Source organism: Corvus cornix, chromosome 5 (genome assembly GCF_000738735.6).
Source record: "Corvus cornix cornix isolate S_Up_H32 chromosome 5, ASM73873v5, whole genome shotgun sequence".
In the NCBI taxonomy this organism is placed as follows: domain Eukaryota; kingdom Metazoa; phylum Chordata; class Aves; order Passeriformes; family Corvidae; genus Corvus; species Corvus cornix.
In genome coordinates this window covers 15454019-15473514 of record NC_046335.1, presented here as the reverse complement: position 1 = coordinate 15473514, position 19496 = coordinate 15454019, and the positions used below count along the sequence as shown (strand labels likewise).

The window sequence follows — 19496 nt, the reverse complement described above, 5'->3', positions numbered from 1 at the left end:
TGCACTAAACTAGTAAAAAGACATTACACCAACAGACCTTTAAAAGGCACTGCAAGGCCTGGACCGTACTATATAGACTGAACATCCTACAGCACAAGCAGCAGCACTGTCCTGGTCCCTTAGAGTGCCGTACCTGCTAATCACACAGCATAATCACACCCATGTGGCACACAGTGCTCAGAGATCCAACACGCTTTTGTGTGCATCCACTTCTACAGGCTCACTCGGAAAGACTCGGATTTTTTGAAGCACAGAAAAAGTAGAAATGTGTGGTGATGTGTTTACCCACTGCTTTTCTGATCCCATCTTGTTCCCCGCCCCCCCCCCCCCGCTTTCCCCTGTCCCTAGCCCTGGCCACTCCCTCGGGCTCTTCCCTATCAGCTCCTGTACCCCAACTCTGCCCGTGTGCCGCCCCTGAGCAAACCCCTCTGCTCCCTGACCACGAGGTCTCTCTGCCTCTGGGGGTTGCTGGTACAAGATGTAACCATTAAAAGTCCTCTGAAACTCTCATGGGGAGACCCTTCTTGCCTCCTTTGCCGTCACTGGGCTGTAGAGCTGAGAGCTACCAGAGCAAGAGTGCGGAGCCGTCCGAAATCGACTACGGGAGGGTGAAAATGGTCGCACTGCCCTAAGCAGCTCTGCTGAGTTCCCAGGGAAAGCCGCAGCTTGCTAAACTAAATCTAGCATTACGACAGAAATGCCTTGATTTAATTGTACAAGCAGGTTGAAGAAGCTAAGAAGAGACCCAGCAGGCAGCTACCTCGAAGAAAAGCAATCACAGCATTTATCAAAAGACAGCAGAGAACTGGAGCACTCCACACACCTGCGAGACAAGACCAACCACCAGGGTGTAGTTTCCTCACCCGATAGGAACTGAAAGCAGTGTGAGGACATGGACCTTTACTGGCAGGAGAAAGGTCCTCTGCCCAATGGAGGATCATGAGCTCTAACCTGCCCTTTTTGGCTCAGAAGTGGAAAAACTATGAGGAGCAGGGACCAGTGAAAGGATCTGTCACCAGCAGGGAACAAGTGCTATCTCTACCTCCTTTTTAGTCACTTAGTTCACTGATAACCAGCTATTAAGTCTTGCATGGTATGTAAGTCATCACAACAGGCTCATGAACATGTAATCTGCTTTGACTCAGTTTCAAGCTGCTTTGTACTTAAAAAATTCTGTTTCCCTCTTTATAGCTACCGTTCTTTTTTCAGCCACTTAAAGGTTGTTATCATAAAGGAAAGGGTATTACAAAATAAGCTCATCTAGGTCACAGGAAAGAACATTTTCCAAGCTAACCTGAAGTACAAATGACTTCTCTGCAATCAACATAAATTCTCTACAGAAAGCAGTTAGCTTGTTCTCTAATCTTGCCATCAGTAAGGCGATGAACAATTTAACACTGGCTATGCTGCTGAGGTTACAGGACACTGCAGCTGTGCAACGAAGCTTCTTGTACAAGAAAACAATTTCAGATGCACTTAGACCTTTGAGTAAAGGAAGCTCTTGGCTCCAATCAACAATTTATGACAAAAACAAAGCTAAAAAGCTTCTCAGATTGCAAAGTCAGCCAAAAATTCCTCTACAACAGTTGTTTTCCTTACATTTCAGTCTTTTACAGTATTAGCTCAGTCCCAATGGCATCTTTTCCATCCCGTCCTGGGATGATTCTGTCAAAACACTGTAAATAACTTCCTTGCACTTTGGCAAGGTACCATGAGGATTACTTTTTTTGTAAAAAAGGCCCTCACTAACTACTCAATGCTGACCTTAAAACACACACTCAAACAAGGACACTATGTATAAGTTAACATGTGTAACAACTTCAAATTAGGCACGAATTTATTCAGGGAAGCACACCAACTGGGAAATCAAATGAGGCAACTATAATTTACTGAAGGAAGCTCAGGTTGAAAAATTGATCAGTGAATTCTAGTAAGACACTGAACTATCATAGATCCTAAAATAGCAACCAAAAAACAGTGTAAGGTAAGTCCATTGCTCAGCAATGACAGAAGCAGTCTGCAGCTTGTATACAGGTGTAGTTTCTGCTCTCCCACCTGTGTAAGCTCTGTTGTGCCCGTTTTCAAAGCAGCACCACTCTCAATTTGATTTTTTTTCTTTAAATCATGACTGAAATGTGAGATACCTTACTGACTGGTTAGCTGACAGCATTGCCTTAGGATCCTACAGGCTGACGAGCAAACTTTATCCAAAAGCATAGTGGACAAGTTCTCTTGATAGGTTTTATTCACCTATAATATGGGCAACAAGTAATTCTTTTGAGTCCTTTTGATAAAAATAACCTTAACATAAGAAAAGAACCATTAAAGTAAAATGTACTACGGCATCACCATTTCAGTGACAGATCTGCACACTGAAGTCAGGCTTGGGTTTGCTTTGTTTTTAATCACAGTTGAGTCACAGAAAGCACACCTGGATACGGAGCCTCCTGGGAACAAAATCACCCTGCTCTAAGGGCAGGTGAGCTGGAGGAGAAGCAGCAGAGCACAAACTGTGACTGCCATGAATAAAGCTGCCTCACAGAGCTGCACAAAGCTGGTGGCTTTTGCGGTTCCTCTGGCTTTGGGATTTATACCAATTCATTACTATGTCAGTAGCACACTATCTTTAAACGAAGTTTCTTCCTGGTATAAACCTGAGCAACAGGAAGAGTCACAGGAACCTACTGGAGAAAGCTTCTCTCCAGGCTCCCCCCAGTCTATGGGAACAAAGTTAACTCTTGCCCTCAACCTTCTCTTTGAAAAGCTTTCCAAAAGGAGGGTCTACTTCCATCACTTGCTAAGGGACTGCTGAGGGCAGATTAATGCCCTTAGGTATCCGGTGACTATTTCAATCCATTTATTGTGTGTGGTTACCCACCCTTGCTCCTGGCATAGCCAATAGAGAACCACACTAATCTCATCTAGAAACGTGCACCAGCAGTCCCCTTCATGACAAGGCATATGAGGGAAGAGGGTTGAAAAACATAAATAAAAAAATTAACATACTACAACTCTGTGATCTTATGCTAAAGAAACACATTTTGGATAAACCACTTCTACCTCGCTTTGGAGGAACTGTGCTTCCAGTCATCTAAATTCTCCTGGTAATCTCCTGTCTTCCTCAAAGTGAAATCCTAGATTCAACAATTTTCACCCTACACTATTAATTGCACTGCTTTTGGTACCAGTGCAAAATTACCCTTAGCAGTAAATATTACCAAAAAACCGACAGTGATTAAAAACAAACTGTCAAAAAGTCCAGAAGTGTTTTCCATCAAAAGGTCAATACTAGAGATATTGCAAAGTAACAACCAAAGGCACAGAAAACTCCTACAACATGTGCAGAAACCCTTTTTGTCTAATCTGTCTACATTTAGACATACAGCAAAGAGGTTTGCACTTTTGCAAAAAGAAATTAAAAGAAAAAGCAGGTGTATTGCTTTCACCAGAAATGCAGAGTTAAAGTGAAAAATAAATATTCATTCTAGAAAAAGACATCATCCTTAAAACACAGTGCCCCTTGGAGAGAAAAAATGGGGGTAGGATGCAGGCAGAAGTTCAGCTGTTCTAATTAAGTTGAAGCCCCTCTTCTGTCTTCTGCTATATTTCCATGAAGGCAATGAGGTTCAGGAAAACATTTCCAGTTTTTTGCTGTATTTGACTGTGCTCTGTTTTATATAGAGGCAGCTTAAGTACATGCACTAGGAGTTTCTCTAGCTTAACGCTAAAGACCAAATACAGGAAGACCTAAGAAACTTTAGGGCTTAATGTCTTTAAGCACCAGGTTTTATTGGAACCATTCAATCTTGCAACATGAATATGTTTATCTCCTTTAATTGTGAAGTGCCAGAAGAGCAAACAAGCATGCAATATTTCCAGATACAATTATCGCAGGTCACAGATCAAAGGAGTAAGTAAGTCTTGCAGAAGCTGAAGAAAGAAGAGTGAACACACACTGAAGAGAGTTCCTTAAGCTCCACTGATCTGCAGTTCAGACCTACCAGCACCCTCACTGAGGAAGACAGGCATACAAATAGCCTCCTTCACTGTTCTGATGATATTCTCTCTATAAAGCTTCTGTTGAAAACAACCAAGTCTGAGCTATGGTGGATACATGAGTCACTGCTCCTAAAAAATATCTCCGTGGAACTAAACCCCTGGACTGAAGACAAGGTTACAACTGCTGTCACAGGAATGAGCTTGCAACTCTGACAGAGCAGAGAACTGCATGATTTCACCCACAAAACACACAAGGGATGGGGCATTCATCTAGGAGAGGACAGGGTCAGAGATACAGTCACCCTTGTCAAGGTATCATATTAACTCGCCATCCTTCCTACTCCAAGAAAAAACTTCAGAAAAGGTCAAAAGAGCTAAATGCCTATTTGTACTTCAACGCTGACTCTGCAGTTTCAGCAAAACTGCAAATAAGACAAGCTGGTTTTAAAATAAGGCATTTCCTGAGTCACGTGTCTCTGAACACACTCCATGTGCCTATTTTGATATCATATCACAACACCTGCATCCAGTGAGACAAATAATCCTATTGTTAAATGCAGACTCAAAGCCAAGTCTTTGTTGGCCAATAGGCACAGTGCAATATTCATGATTCCTAAAAGCACGGTCTAACTGTCATTTTGTGCAAAGACTGGGACTGTATGCTCCAAAAAGAGACAAATAAAGAATTTTACAACCAAGCATTTCTGTGGGTGTCTTATTTTTATCCATACTGTTTCTTAATGAGGGATTTATGAAGCTTTGCGGTTCACAGAAGTATCTGGGAAGATACATGCTAACGACAGAAAAAACATTATTATACACAGCAATCTTCAGAAATTAACAGCCCCGTTTTCCTTCACACACTCATTTTTCTCTAAATCTATACACTTAGATACCTGAAAGTAACTTAAATGGCATTCTACTATGTGGAATATTACCTTCATTAGGAAAAAGAGGCAGAATTTTAAGGGATTTGCCCAAAGTGCCTGCAGTTAAGTGACAAAGCAAGGCAACTCCCCACTGCAATTTCAGTCCCATTACAGCCACCAAAATCTTTGGCAGAGGTCCCACAGGGACTGGATTTTCGCTCAGGACTTCCCAGCTCCCAGCCTTTAGCACTGTTAGGAATCACTGCCTCATCACTACATACCAAGGAGTGGGGAGAGGACAAAGGGGCTGGGCAGAGCTGGCTCCGTAGGCCAGAACAGTACAAGCTCCAACCTGACAGCCATCCATTATACATTAGTTACAGATTTCTAAATCTTAGTAAAGTTTTCACTCACACAGGTGCTGTCTGCAACTGACTGCAGAACCCACACCTCTCCGAGGCTACTGGGATTCACCATCAAAAGAAAGCAGTCAAACCAGTCAGTAAGAGACTCTCTTAGACACAAAAATTTCTTCATGGTTCTCTCTCTCTCTCTCTCTCTCTCTCTCTCTCACCAAAAGTGAAAATAAATCTAAATGCAATTTGATTTGTTTGGCTTACTCTGTTTAATTTTTAAGAATAAGTGTTTGTCGTTTATTTAATCTGCTTAAACCACACAGTGAAAATGTTCCATGGTTTTGTCTTCTTTCCCTGCCCCAACAGATGTGCATTTATTCTTCTTTCCCAGCGGACCAGAAAGGCCCATGCTGTACCTAACTGACCAGCGTGCTGATGCAATACAAAGCATCGTGCCAAAATCATCTCTCCCTGCACTGGAACCTGTGCTTCATTCCTGCTGGGCAGTGCTGCTTCTCAGCTACCATGAAGGTCTCACATAGAAGGATCTCCCCTACTGAGAAGGACCAGAGGGAGGATTCTGCTTGGGATTTGTTCTTCCACATTCTTGCTGTTTCAGGGTTTGAAACTGAGATTAATACACTTTTTTGGAAGACCCTACTTTGTGATCTTAGCACATCCTTTGTAGCACTGACACTAAGAAGTATCGGGATCTTTCCAAGATTTTAACCAGTGGCCCCCCACCTTCAAACACACACAAAGTACCTAACACAGTCCAGACTGGGAAGGGCTGGAGTGCCTCTGTAGCATCATTTCCAAAAATGCACTGAAGGCAAAACAGGCTGCCATTCTCAGGAAAACATGCACTTTACTGAGGGCCTGGCATGCATGTAAAAATAAACTTTCTTCTCCCAGTACTAGAGAGCCAACTCTCCAACATCTCAACAACCTTGCTTGCTTTGGAAGCTTTCCAGTCACATCTTTCTGTATATGCTATCAAATATATATTTTACAAGCTCCTTTTCTTGGTTAGAACACTGCCATTTCAAGCTTATTCCATTAATACTTCATGTGAAAATAAACCTCTCCTCATTTCTAGAAAACAACAGTCCCCTGGCAACAAATAGTAGAAACTGTTGTCATTAGAATTTCACTTTGATTGAAGAATTAAAAAGCGCGAAGGGCACCCTGAACTCTCCTTTGCAGACTTCAAGAAAACCCATGTCTCAAAGGACAGTTTTCTTTTCCAAAGTAAAAGATTTCAAATATCTTGATTCCCAGAGAGCTGGGGGAAAAAAGAAAAACAAGACAGCAGTCAAGACCATTGTAACTACTACAATCAGCTGGTCCACATCGGAAAACATGTTCTCCTTCATATCTCACTGCTATTAAAACATGTGCAGTTTGAAATACAATGACTAATCCCACTTTTATAGCCAACTGACTAGAACATCTTTCTAAGATAAAAGAGCATTAGTGTTCATTTGAACCAAAAACACCCAGCAAAAATAAGAAACCTCCACTATTTTAGAACTAAAAAATGCAAGCAAGAGCTCTAGGAAAGTTTGGGTGTGGAAGTGCTTGAAACAACTTTGAAGTCACGAGAAATATGAAGGCTCCAAACTTTGTCACACAAAAACCAAACTGGCAATTTGTCAGAAGCCAAAGGGCCGCAGCTAATTATTCTGGTTTTGCATAGCTTGTGAAACAAAAATAAATGCATGTCTCTATCAGAGGTACTTGTGATGATTTCCACTTCGCTGCACATGTTTTCACTCTTAAATTCTTCAAACTAAGCCAACAGATTTTTCCTGAAAAACAAGGTAGATGAAGATGTTCTTTCTCTCCCTTGCCAGCGTACAAAGTCATAAGAAACTGACTACTTCATTAGCTAAAGAAGAACTGACAATTTTCAATCCTAAATTTGGCCCTCTGCTAATTTGGGTGATGGAGGGCTGGAAACTGAACAAGATCAGGAACAGCTTTACTTTTAAGACACTACGCAATACCCTTATTTGCTGGATTCCATTATAGAAAATAGCTTTTTTTAATAGTAAACACCTCATCAGCCATCCACTGCATAGCTTTGTAGGCAGTTTTCCCCTTGAAACAGTGATGAAAGAATTTATTAAGAAATGCTTCAGTTTAAGCATTTTCTGGCAAGTCTTCCCAGTGCCAGCCCAAGAGCTGCTCTGCCTCAGCCTTGCCAGCTGCTGCCTGCCTAGCAACTGCCTGCAGGCCATGGCAGATGGGCTTTGGTCATGTCTGTCACCTGTTCAGGGCATCTCTACCCCTCTCTGGCCACCAGCTCAAGCCAGGCCAGCTGAGCAGGCAGCTGTGAAGGGTGGGAAGAGCTGGTAAGAAAGGAGAAGGTATGCAACTGCCACAGGAACCACAAGCATTACATTCAGAGTACTTTAAATGGAGCCTGAAGATTAAAGGCAGCTGATTGGTGCTGCCTTTCACTGGAAGAGAGCCAGCAACCCCAGCCCTGCTGACCACCTTTAATTGCTCTTCCCTTCCTGCCCATACAACAGCATGAACTAATGGCCCCACAGCCCTGCCGAGACAGCTGCAGCTGTAATTCCTGCAGCACAGATCCCAACAGCACTGGGGCTGGTACTGCAACAGGTTCCCTGAGGGAAATGGAACACATCCTTCAGTCCCTCCTCCTGCAAAACTGGAACAAGAGTACTTCCTTACCTTATGGAGTACAAACAAGTAAGCACCCTAATTCAAAAAGCACCCTGATACGGGAGTGATCCCTGCTTAAGAAAAAAAAAAGCAAATGCCCTGTTACAAGGTAAAAGATGCAGCACAGTATTCTGTTAAGAGCCCATCTTTAAAAGCCAGTAAATCAGCTGCAGAAAGCAAATCTAGATCCAAAACACTGCCAGATTTTAAGGATGCTGCTACTCGTAGTTCTGCCATGCCCACTGGAAAAACATTAATGAGCTAATCCTATTCAGGCTTCCAAATGTTTGGGTGCAGGCTCAGACTCAAACTGTCTTTGGAAAGTTCATAACCTCGAAAGCTTTTTATTTAATTAATCTACTGTACCATCTTCTAAGCCAGCTAGCTTGATGGATGTTACTCAGTTGTACTATATAACGTTGCACATTTCAGCTCTAGTACCTTGAGTTCATAGTGAATTCTTATGTTAAAATTTAATCAGTATTTCTAAAAAACCCCAATTATTTATCATCACACAAGTTGAGAGGTTTTCTGTTTGTTTTCAATGTGACGCTTTAATTAAGGTCTTACTGCTAGCTAAGGAGAATGCCTGCTTAGCATCCCACTGCCAGTCCTATTCTTGCTTCATTTCTCTTTGGAGAATGTGCATGTTTCCCCATTCAATAAAAATAGAAAGCTGGAAACACTCTTTCTGCTGAAAGTGGAAGTCTGAGAGAAGACAAAACACAAAACATGAACACAAGTCACAAAATGTTAATTGCTGTCTAGCAGCAGCTCATTGAATCTGTACAGCACAATTAGCTCTAAGAAAGCAAAATCGAAGAATTTAATCTGTCTAGCTGAAGAAGTGAGGACTATTCTAAATCCTCCCTGTAGGAAGGAAATAGAAGTTACACAGGTGCTTATCTGAGGACTTCCAAGCTTCCCTTTAGTTGTAGAAAATCCTTTCCTGCTCCTGTGAAACATCTTTGGAAAAGAATAATCTGATGTCTGTTCACAGAAGTCAGCACATACCAGTCCATCATGCTTTGCTCTCTAGAAGCCAGTAACTAAACCTTACCTTCCAACTCATTACTTATTACTGGAAAGCAAGTCTACATTCAGAAAAAATCTGAATTTATGTAAAGAATAAATTAGGTAAACACCCTGTGTATCTTGGGTTTTGAGTTACTTGCTTACTGTCAGGTCTAAGAGCTGGTTTCTCTCTAACAGGACAGGTTCTTTGAAGGAGGAGAAGGGGAAGTGAAACAAAAAAATGCTGCTGCTTGACACAGGAAGACAATATTCCCCCTGTCAAATAAACCTTGTGCACCAGATGGACACCAAGACAATCCTTCATCTAGAAGCCAGATCATGCAAGGTGCCTCAAGCAAAGGTTTCTAGGAAGAAGGGATGAAGAAAGAGCCCATTTCTGAAACATTCCCTACTGGCTGAAGCACACACATCGGGATGTACGAAGCAACACACAAGTGATATGCAAAGGGTGATCTCACAATTCCATCCACCCTGTTCCAGCAGAGCAGCAGGCACCAGTGATCAAGGTATGCCTTTGGGGTACAAGTTCCCAGTATACATTAGTCTGACATCTCAACCACACTGTCGAATTAGAGCCAATAAATTATGAGACCATAAAGCATTTTTATGGGGAAAAAGTCCTGTCTAGTTCTGTCCAAATGTTTTCCAAAATGCTCTTATATAAATAAATACTTTCCAATAATTTTGTGTCTATCTGATGACTAGCCATTAAGCTACACAAATGTCAGACTAAGAGGCAACCTGCGGAAGGACAGCAACTTTAATCCCTGAAGTAACATGGAATTTGCCTTCTGCTCAACTAATGGATGCATCACTGAATTCATCTCATGTGAGCCCCTTGCTGCTTAAATGTACAGTGCAGGTGCATATATATATATATATATGTATAACAAATACAGGCTGTAATACACTGGGGTATTATTAAAATAATAATGTCTCCTAGACAATGACACAAATATGGGCTAACTTTCTCCCTGTGCTCCTGATCGAGCTGTGCCTTGCAAATGCTGGTTTGTTTTTATCAGTCTGGTAATGCCATTATCACAACTGATGAAAGAAGCTGCTGCTTAGCTCTCAGCAATAGGAGGTACAGGTAAGGAAGAGGATGCTGTAGTGGTGAAAGGTTAAATGCAGCCAGTAAAGTATATGCCCTTTGTCCTAACACCATGCAGTTCTCAGACAGACACTCATAACTGAAAGACATACTCTCCATTTTAACTAGCAATGAGAATTTTTTTAAGTCTTTTCTGACAGTGGATTCTTTAAAATAACATGGCCTGATTTTTCAATTTATTTTTTGTTAAGTGCTTTTTTCCTGCTCCCTGCTGGTGTTGAGAAGCACCTTTCACATGAATTTAAGCGCAACCACAATTACCAGTGGCTGACACACCATTTTCCTCTCTCCTCTGTCCTCTCTATTGAGGCAGTTTCATCTCTGTTACTAAGCGAGGAACTCACTGACCACATTAGAGTTCAAAATGAGCACCAGGTAAGTATCAGCAAGACTGAAACCTATGACATACAGTTCTTCTAAGCACACAAAATAAGCCAGAAAGAAAGAGCATGCTTCCCCCTCATCTTTTAGGGCTTATAGTGCTCTGTGTTACAGCTGACACGTAACATAATTCCTTCCACAAGCCGACACTATCCTTTAAGTAACATCTTGTGTGAAATATGACCATTCAGACCTGGAAAGGAACAAACGTAGCCAACACCTGAACTCATCTGTAGATGGACCACAACTCAAAGGCCCTTTAGTATCATTTCACTGCTCACTGGATTACAAGAGCATTCCTTCTGCCATAGCTTTTTTTTCAAAGGGCAGATCCTGTTTCTGTTAAGCTTGACTGCCTGTGAATGCAATTAAAAGAGTAACATCACCTAATCAACTATCAGATCTTATTAATTGACAGACACAAGAAAAGCCTAACTGCATCCCCATTTTCCCTAGGGCATCTATTAAGCTGGACTGCATGTGAGCTCAACACATGCTTCATAAAAGGGGAATCCTGTCTTTCCAAAAGCAGTATCTGTTATTGAGAACTGAATGGAAAGAAAAATCATTAAGCCCAGGTCATATTGGCATCCAAATGATAGCATTTAAAATCAATAAGCCTTCTTTAGAAGAAAATAGAGCTTTTACTCACCTGTACTACTTCTACGCCTCTTTTCCTGAAAAAAAGGAAGAAAAAAAAAAAAGGAAAGGTTAGTGTTGGAAATGTGGGAAAAATGTAAAAACAAAAACTAATGGAAAAGCACTGCTTCATACTAGAATGCAAACAATAAAAATCTGCACTAATAACCTGATTCAAATTCAGGAAAGCACTTGTTCAGTTTCACTCCCTGTCTAGGAAGCACTTTGGCAGATTGTGAATCATGGCCCCAGAAGTAACCCAAGATGAACACTAAGCAGCTGCAGTGCTGGGAGTGATAGGGCTGTCAGGTGAGCACAGGTAGGAAGTGGCTGATATTAGGGAGGGAGCATCTCAATTTTAATTAGATCTAGTTTGCTTTTCATTTCTCATCTGCCCTCAGAGTGTGCAAATTGCACCACAGCACATTCTGCATGCTTGACAGATCTTTTATGTTGAACCAAGGATACATGTATAAATGTCAGGGAGAAAGAACACAGCACCTTGCAGCCATTTATTCTCTTACTTACAACTTTGTTCTGCCCCCATCATCTTGGTACACAGGATGCTACCCTGGACTTCAGTTCAAAGACTTGCAGTCAGTCCAACTCCTTCATGAGCACAGTTCAAATACTGGGGACTCAAATACTATCAGAAAGGCCCAAGCCTCTGGCCATACGGAGAATCATTCCAGTGATCCTGGATCGCCAAGGATGAGAGACTGGAGAGGCCTACTAATTAAACACCAAAATGTTAAGAACTGCAATTGGTAGAGCCAATTTAGGCAGATCTGGAGAGATAGTTGTCTACTCTGCTGGTATGAGAATTAAGATTCAGGTACATGCAGTCAGAAATGCTCAGTCACTGCCTTTGACAACTTATCAAGCAAAACAAACCATTTCTGCACTAGTCTTGAGAACAGAACTGAATCCCTGGCACAAAGCCAGCCATTCCTGCTCCATGCCCTCCTCCCAATATATGCAGGCTATTTAAGTAAGTTAGAATCTTCTCCTCACTTTGAAGACATAGGGAATTTAACTTAAAAATTAAAAGCCTCAGCAAGCACAAGACAGGAATCTCTCTTCCTTGTTCCTGCTAGCCCTGTATGTGAAAATCAAAGCCCCTTTTCTGGGGAGGTCATAGAACAGGACCGCCTAACTCTGCTCTCAATGCTTTTCTATCTAAGAGCGTCTGTGGTGTTGTCCATAGTCACAAATGCTGCACACTGCTGAATATACAATGGCTCCTCCAGTTTTCCTCCCAATACAGTAGGTCTTTCTTTTGGGAGGCCATTACAAAGATGCCTAAAGGGACAGGCGATCAATCAGCATCTATGACACAAATTGCCCCCTCTTCCACTTTACCAGTCTGAAGTCTCTCTGGCCTAGAAGCAGCATTCAATGCACAGACACAGGAGAGAGCTTGTTGTGAGAGCTCAGCAAGGAAATAAAAAAGAAAATGAAACCAAGCACCTCTTGCAAAGAATTTCAAAGCCCTCTTGCAGACAGCAGTAGCTGTAAGTGGTGGGTGATTAATATAATGCCATTATGGTGTGGGAAGCACTACTGTAGATCATCACCTGAGGCTGGCCAGATGCGTTCCAACTCTGTGGTGAGAAGAAAATATGAAACTTGTAGAGAAAGAGTTAATAGCCAAATTTTTGAAACCAAGATTTTCACAGAGCTAAGCAAGAAAAATAGGAAAAATTAGATGGGGAATGCTGTTTCGTAAATTAGGGCAGCAGACTATCAGAAGAATTCCAAGTATTGTAAGCTAAAACTTAAAATAATCAAACATTTTTGCTGTGTCTGCCCTGGAGTAAACAGAACGACTTGGAACTACCACGGAAATACACTAGGCTTCAGGCAAAACTGCTCGAGTCCCTGGAAGAACAGTGGCTGATGGCAAAAGCTGCATTTCTTGCCATGCCTGCGTACACACTGAATAAGCTTTATTCTACTTTGAGAAAGATAAATATTTGTGAGCTGGGTGCCAAACCCATTTGAGGAAGAGTCAGTCCAAATGGTTTCTGTAATCCCCCCCCAAAATGAACTTTGGGACTTACTGAAACCGACTGCACTGTCCCAGCAGAAGGGAAGAAGCCAGAAGAGCACACAGGCAGGGAGAGAAGGGGTGCCTGCTCTTAGGTATGATACCACACATGCTTAAAAGGTACAGGAAGAAGGAAGCAATTACCAAAGCTGGCTTGTAGGCTGGTCTTCCCCTTTTCAGAGGGAAGCAGGATGTCCTTTTTGTTACCTGAAATATGAGAACTTTTTCTACTTAAACCCAGGGGACAAGAAACCATAAAAGCATGCATATTTTGAGGACTAATTACTTGGGGAAAAAATCCTCTACCAAAATAATCCTTATTTGAAAATCGGTTATTTTAAAAACAAGAAGTATCCAAACAACCAGGATGTCAAGCAACCACACACCTCAGTTTTGTTATTAGCTGATTCTCTACCCAGAAGATTTCCTAAGCCAGTGGCTCCAGGCTTTTCAGCCAGGCAGGTCACAGCTGCAAGCTCAGGGCAGCAAAACATCCCTTATGCAACCAAGCATGCAATACCATCTAACCACACAAACTGCCCTACGTCACCTGGGAAAGGGCTTAGGGTCAGGCACGGAAAGAAAGCTGATCCTACGCACAAGAAACTCTAGGACCTTAGAAAAAAAGAGCAAACAGAGAGAACGAAGCAGACTGTGGGCCTCCATTCCCCAACAAGGGGCTGCCTGTGCAGGACACACAACGGAGACAAGACAGCTGCTGAATGAACTGTGCTGGGAGTCTGACAGAGACATGGACCAGCTACCACTTCTTCCTATTGTGCTTTAAAAAGCCAGTAAGAAAAATACATCCTACAACCCTGGTTTATGTTCTTTTGGGCTGTTTCTTTAGCAGAGGACAGGCAGTGCATGACTGACAGGACAGGATGGGATGACTGCTCCACTCGGTGTACTGACGACTACTCTTGTGTCCCTCATGGTGTTGTCCATGACCCTCTTGCTTCCCATGCAGTTTGAAAGTGAGCCACTGCCTACCAAGGGAAGGGCTCCCATTCCCAGCTGGCCTAGCTGCCTCCTGAGAAATCTCTTTTTCTGAGGAGAAAAGAAAGATCATTATTAGCTGTATTTCCCTTCTGCCTCCAAAGAGGCAACTCAGCTGGGTCAAAGAGAGACTGCATCTGTCGACTTTCATTGAATAGCTATTTGAAAGATGGTCAGTTCTAAACTACATTCCCAGAGGTCACTAATTTTTAAATACATTTAATTCCAAAGACCATCTACACACTGCAACACTTAAGGAAAACCAGAAACATTTAAGCAACTGCTGCAATAGCCTGCAATACCAAGTAAAACCCAAAACCTTGTTCTAACTTACTAGATCTATAGCAGAAACCTGGATAATGCAAGCCTCCCTGTATGCAATAGCAATTAAAATAATTACCATGCTAGTTGACTTCATGTTTAAGTTGGAATGATGTATGGATTTAAAGAAGAATTCAATATCAAGTTACTAAAAGCACATTAATCGATGTCTTGAAATTGATATTTTGCCACAGCCTTAAACTATGTAGAATAGCTGGCTTTTGGGGTTGGGGTTGGGTTTTCTTTCAACATTCAAAGTAAACAGTTTGGACTAATTCCCCACAGCATCTAGGACCTGAACATTATAGTGAATGAAAGTTAAAAGAGAAAAAATGACAATCAGGTTGTATATCATAGTCATGGTTAAATTAAGCAACTTGTTTTTGCTGTATGGTCTGAGTGACAGACTGAAAAATGCCAAATGGAATTTACAATTTCAAAAGTAAAAGGCAATCTTTCTGTTTTAATAGCCTAAGAAGTTATTAGTACATGCAGTGAAGTTAATTTTCTCAGATATGAGAATGTTTCACTTTGAAAATTTCCCATGTAAAGAAGTGGCAAATAATAATAATAATGTATTGCTTTAATATTAAAAAAAAAAAGCATTTTCACAGAAAAACAATACATTGGCATCAAAGGGAGCTTATAAATATTAATGCTTCAGAGCAAAAACCTGCAGCCACTAAGACTTTCCACCACACCGAAAACCAGCCAATACTGGCCAGCCGCAACCTTGTGGACAGCCCATTTCCCCTCCTGGGATAAAGGCAAGCTCAGCTGAACTGCCTTAGCTTTTTCGTCAGCAGAATACTCTGAATTTGTGTTATTAAATATCCATGACAATCCTTGCTTTCATTATTTTTCATCACTGATGGACTCCACCTCATTGTCTATCAGGGAAGCAACCAAGCAGCAACTCCAATATTGGGGTGCTTGCTGTCCAGGGGCTCCAGCTCGCAGCCACAGCCATCAGAGCACGTGGAAGTTACCCAGGGGCATCTGAAACATGGCAAGACCCTGCTGTAACAGGGGGACCTTTTGTGGTTTGGTTTTTTGCACACAGATTATCCAGCAGGCAATTAATCAGTTATTTTTACCAATTTATATCCAACTACACTTACCTTTTAGCAAGCTTTTCCCCACTAATCTTTATTCTGGAAAGTTTTATGTCTGAAATTAATCTAAAGTTGGCATTTGGGGAAGGGAGCTCTCTATTTCCTCAGTCTGTCAAGCATCATAGATCCAAAGGAGAATGGAAATAGAGTGCATCTTTATAGTCTGGCAGGTACAGATAATGTAGTACAGGGGAGAAAACATCTCAATTCAAACTCGAAGTGCTCTCTAGGTGGGCTGAAAAACCCCCAAGATTTTGGGCTGTCGTGGAAGACCTTTCAAGTAGGATAAAACCCCACAGAAGGTTGCCACATTTTTGCATTTCTTCCTTGTTTGTATAAGCAGGGAATGGTCCAAGCAATAGGAGCCCTCATACATCAGACACTACAACACCATAAGTGATTTTCACACCACCACCCCATTCACACATGACATTTGGTAGAACCATCTTATGTTTTCCACATCTTCAAAGCATTATATCATCCCATTTACAGCCATAAAAATGCTTCTTAAGAGTGCTGTATCAGAACAAAGTGCCCTGAAAGGGACTAGAAGATAAGAGAGGATCTTGATAGAGCAGCAGCAGCGTCACTCTGGTATTCACCTGCAGTGCCATGAATTCCCACTACAACACACACAAACATTCACCAGCACTTCACAGCAAAGATCCAGCTGGAAACCCACTAACCCCTTATCCTGCAAGAGCAATGACAAAGTGAAGCATCCAACATCAATGCTTCATTCAAACAGAAGGGAGGAAAAAGCCATCAAAGAAAGAAAACAGGCACTGCAAGCAGTAACTAAAGGAAATAAACTGCCTTTAATCACTAAATATTAAGACAAAGTTTCTGTCTGTTTAATGAAATGTTACAGGGCTACTAATTTCAGCACTAAAAAAACCTAGTTAGAGTGGAAATAAAATCTGTGTATCCCAAGTTATAAAAACCATAAAGCCAGTAAATACAAACTCAAAAGAATCTATTTTCTTTTTAAACTAGGCATTTAAGACGGATCAGTGCTGCTGAGCTCTGCCAGACTCTTTTCTTGGAGCTAGTGACCCCAGGTTCTGGGAGCCTCTACTCACTACTTTCCCAGCAAGGACAGAAAACCTTTAACCACAGTCTTTTGAAAGAAAAAAAAAAAAACTGAAAAATCACCAGTGGGGAGAAGGAATGATTAACAGCTGCACAGAAAAATTATTAAAGGCTATGAGTTATTCATCCTACCAGGCATACAGAGACAGATTTAGTACCTGATGACAATTATAAGCAGTTGGGCAGGGTTCAGCCTTTAGCCATAGGCTTACCCCACCAGACATTATCAGTTCCAGTTCCCAGCTATGGCAAACAGCCACACCACATGATCTCTTTATAGCCTTATTAAAAACCAGCTTCAAACAAAGCTGTTTTGGAACTGTATCTTCCATTACAAGACATTAATTTCCTAAAGGTCAGAGTCCTTCAGATTTGCAGGCTAAATTGCTCTAGCATCATCCTTTGGCTTCAATAAACTGCTTGCTTCCTTAAGCGCTGCAAAGAGCACACACGTCCTCTCTGCTCCCAGTTTCCTTTGTCTCCCCATGACCTCAGTCACCCCAATGTTAATATGACCCTTAATATGCAGAAAGCAAACATATGACCCATCCCTTTCAAAAGTCTTTCTAAGGTCATGAGACACCAGTGATGACTCAGAGACCTGAGAAGAGGCAGCAGAATCACGAGGCAGAAGACAATATTCCTTCCAGGGAGAGACATGGTATTCATCTTTATATATAAAAAAACTCTCACTGCAGAAGCTATTAGAGGTTTCTAGAAACATATGAACACGGTGGGATGGTTCCTATGACTGGAGAGTTGGAATGGAAGGATACCAGCTCTTCAGGAAGGACAGGCCAGGGAGACAAGGACAGGATGTCGCCCTCTAGGTCAATGACCAGCTAGAGTGCAAGGAGCTCTGCCTGGGAATGAATGAGGAACACACTGAGAGCTTATGGGTCAGGCCTAAAGGGACGGCAGGACAGGTGACACTGTAGTGATGGTCTGACACAGATCACCTGACCAGGGAGACCAAGCAGATGAGGCCCTATATAAACACATAGGAACAGCCCCACATTCACAACCCCCGATTCTCACAGGAGACTTCCCAGCAAGATCATGGAACAGATCCTCCTAGAAACTGTTCTAAGACACTTGGACAATACAGAGGTGATTGGTGGCAGGTAGCAAATTGTGCCTGCCAAATTTGGTGGCTAAAGGAAGAGCAACTGATGCCATCAACCTGGACTTGTGCAAAGCATTTGATGCTGTCCCACATGACATCCTTGTCTCTAAACTGGAGACGTGCCTTGATGTTCTGAGAAGGAGCTTCAGCTGCTCTCATCCTCACTGCACGAAGACCACCAGCTCAGTATGGCCAGTGAGAGGAGGCTCTTCTGGGCCCCAGGCTGGTGCTGCAGGTTCTACAGGTCTCCTGCACACCACAACGGAAAACAAATGCACATCTCCACTCTGCTAAAGCCAAGGGGTACAGAGAGAAAGGCATGTCTGCCAAGCCAGCTTTCATCTAGAAAGGGCTTTTAATCTACTAACTCTGAAACCAAAGGCTGTACATCCTCTGCAACTTTCCCAGACTTTGGCAAACAGCCTTGAATAAACCTTTTGGGGGTTTTTATAGAGGCCAGACACCCACTGAGACATGCATGAGCAATGTGCAATACACAAAATTTTTTTTCACTACTTGGATCTCTAAAAGAGATTGGGCATTTTTTTGGCAGGAATTATAGACATATTTAAGTTCAGCAACTTGCCATGCAAAAATGAGTTTATTCATCTCCAGCCAGGCTTCAAGTAAGATATATAGGTGTCTGGGGCTTTCTTCTTTGTGCAAAACTTCATTATACAAACAAGAGAAAGTTACCATGTCTGCTCAGTGAAGAAACCTGATTTTTCCTCTCTGTAAGGGACAGTGTGTTGGCACTGTACAAGCCAGTCACCAAGCCTCCCTTAAGTTTCATCACCTTTGAGAACCCTTGTGATTTCTTGTCTTTTACACTCACCAAGTGACCACTGTTTGCATATGCACAGAACAAATTTTCCTCTATGGAACTGCAGTCAGCCATAGATTCACAGACATAACCAATAACAGGAGCCTATGCAGGGAAGTTACTGCAGCCAGATGAACGCACTGGCACAGGTAACAATCAGGTTAAAAGGACATCCATGCAAAGGTTTAGCATTCCCAGACATTCCTAGAAAGCTCTTCCCCTCAAACTCTGTATCAGTTCAGGCTCACATAACTCATGCAATCAGTTCCTGTTTTGTTTGTTCCTTTGAGAGGCATTTCAAGCTTCAATCTTTATTTTGGGGCACTTATGAATACAGCTGTTATTTTAAAGAGGACTGGCTGGTTAAGCCCCAAATAAAAAGCCGGTTAAAAGCAGTTCAGTATTGTATGAAATTGGATTTCACCTTTATTTCATTATGCAGCTTCCCCAAACACTGTATGAACCACATCAGTGGAAAACAGACTAGCACTTAGAATACGAGCAGTGCACTTCTGCAGTCTGGTACTCTACTTGAGAGGAAAAAGATGTTCAGCAGAAAATACATAGTACAAATTAAAGAAATGTGAATTGGATTGCTTTTCTCCATTTGAACAGATGCAGATGCCAATACTAATAATGGGAACTTCCCTCCACTGCAACTGATTCTTCTGCTCGAGTTTACTTCACCGTAGATCAAATAAAAATGATTTTATTTGGAAGCCTCAGTAGACAGGTTTATAATAAAATGAAAGCTTGGCTTCCAGCAAGTGATCATACTGTTTGAAAATATTCCATTTATTGACATGTGGCCAACTTCCCTGAGAAGCAATAGGATAGAGCATTTGACAGTGCTGCAGTGAATATTCTTGATGGTCTACAGAAA

General features: G+C 41.9%; 1 protein-coding gene across 1 annotated transcript in view; it reads right to left on the bottom strand.

Moving 5' to 3' along the window:
* Positions 1–19496, bottom strand: part of ITPK1 (inositol-tetrakisphosphate 1-kinase) — a 145345-nt gene that overhangs the window by 103242 nt on the left and 22607 nt on the right. The window contains exon 2 of the mRNA XM_039553427.1: positions 11101–11125. Within this exon, the coding sequence (XP_039409361.1) occupies positions 11101–11125 (25 nt within the window). The remainder of the gene's footprint in view (positions 1–11100; positions 11126–19496) is intronic.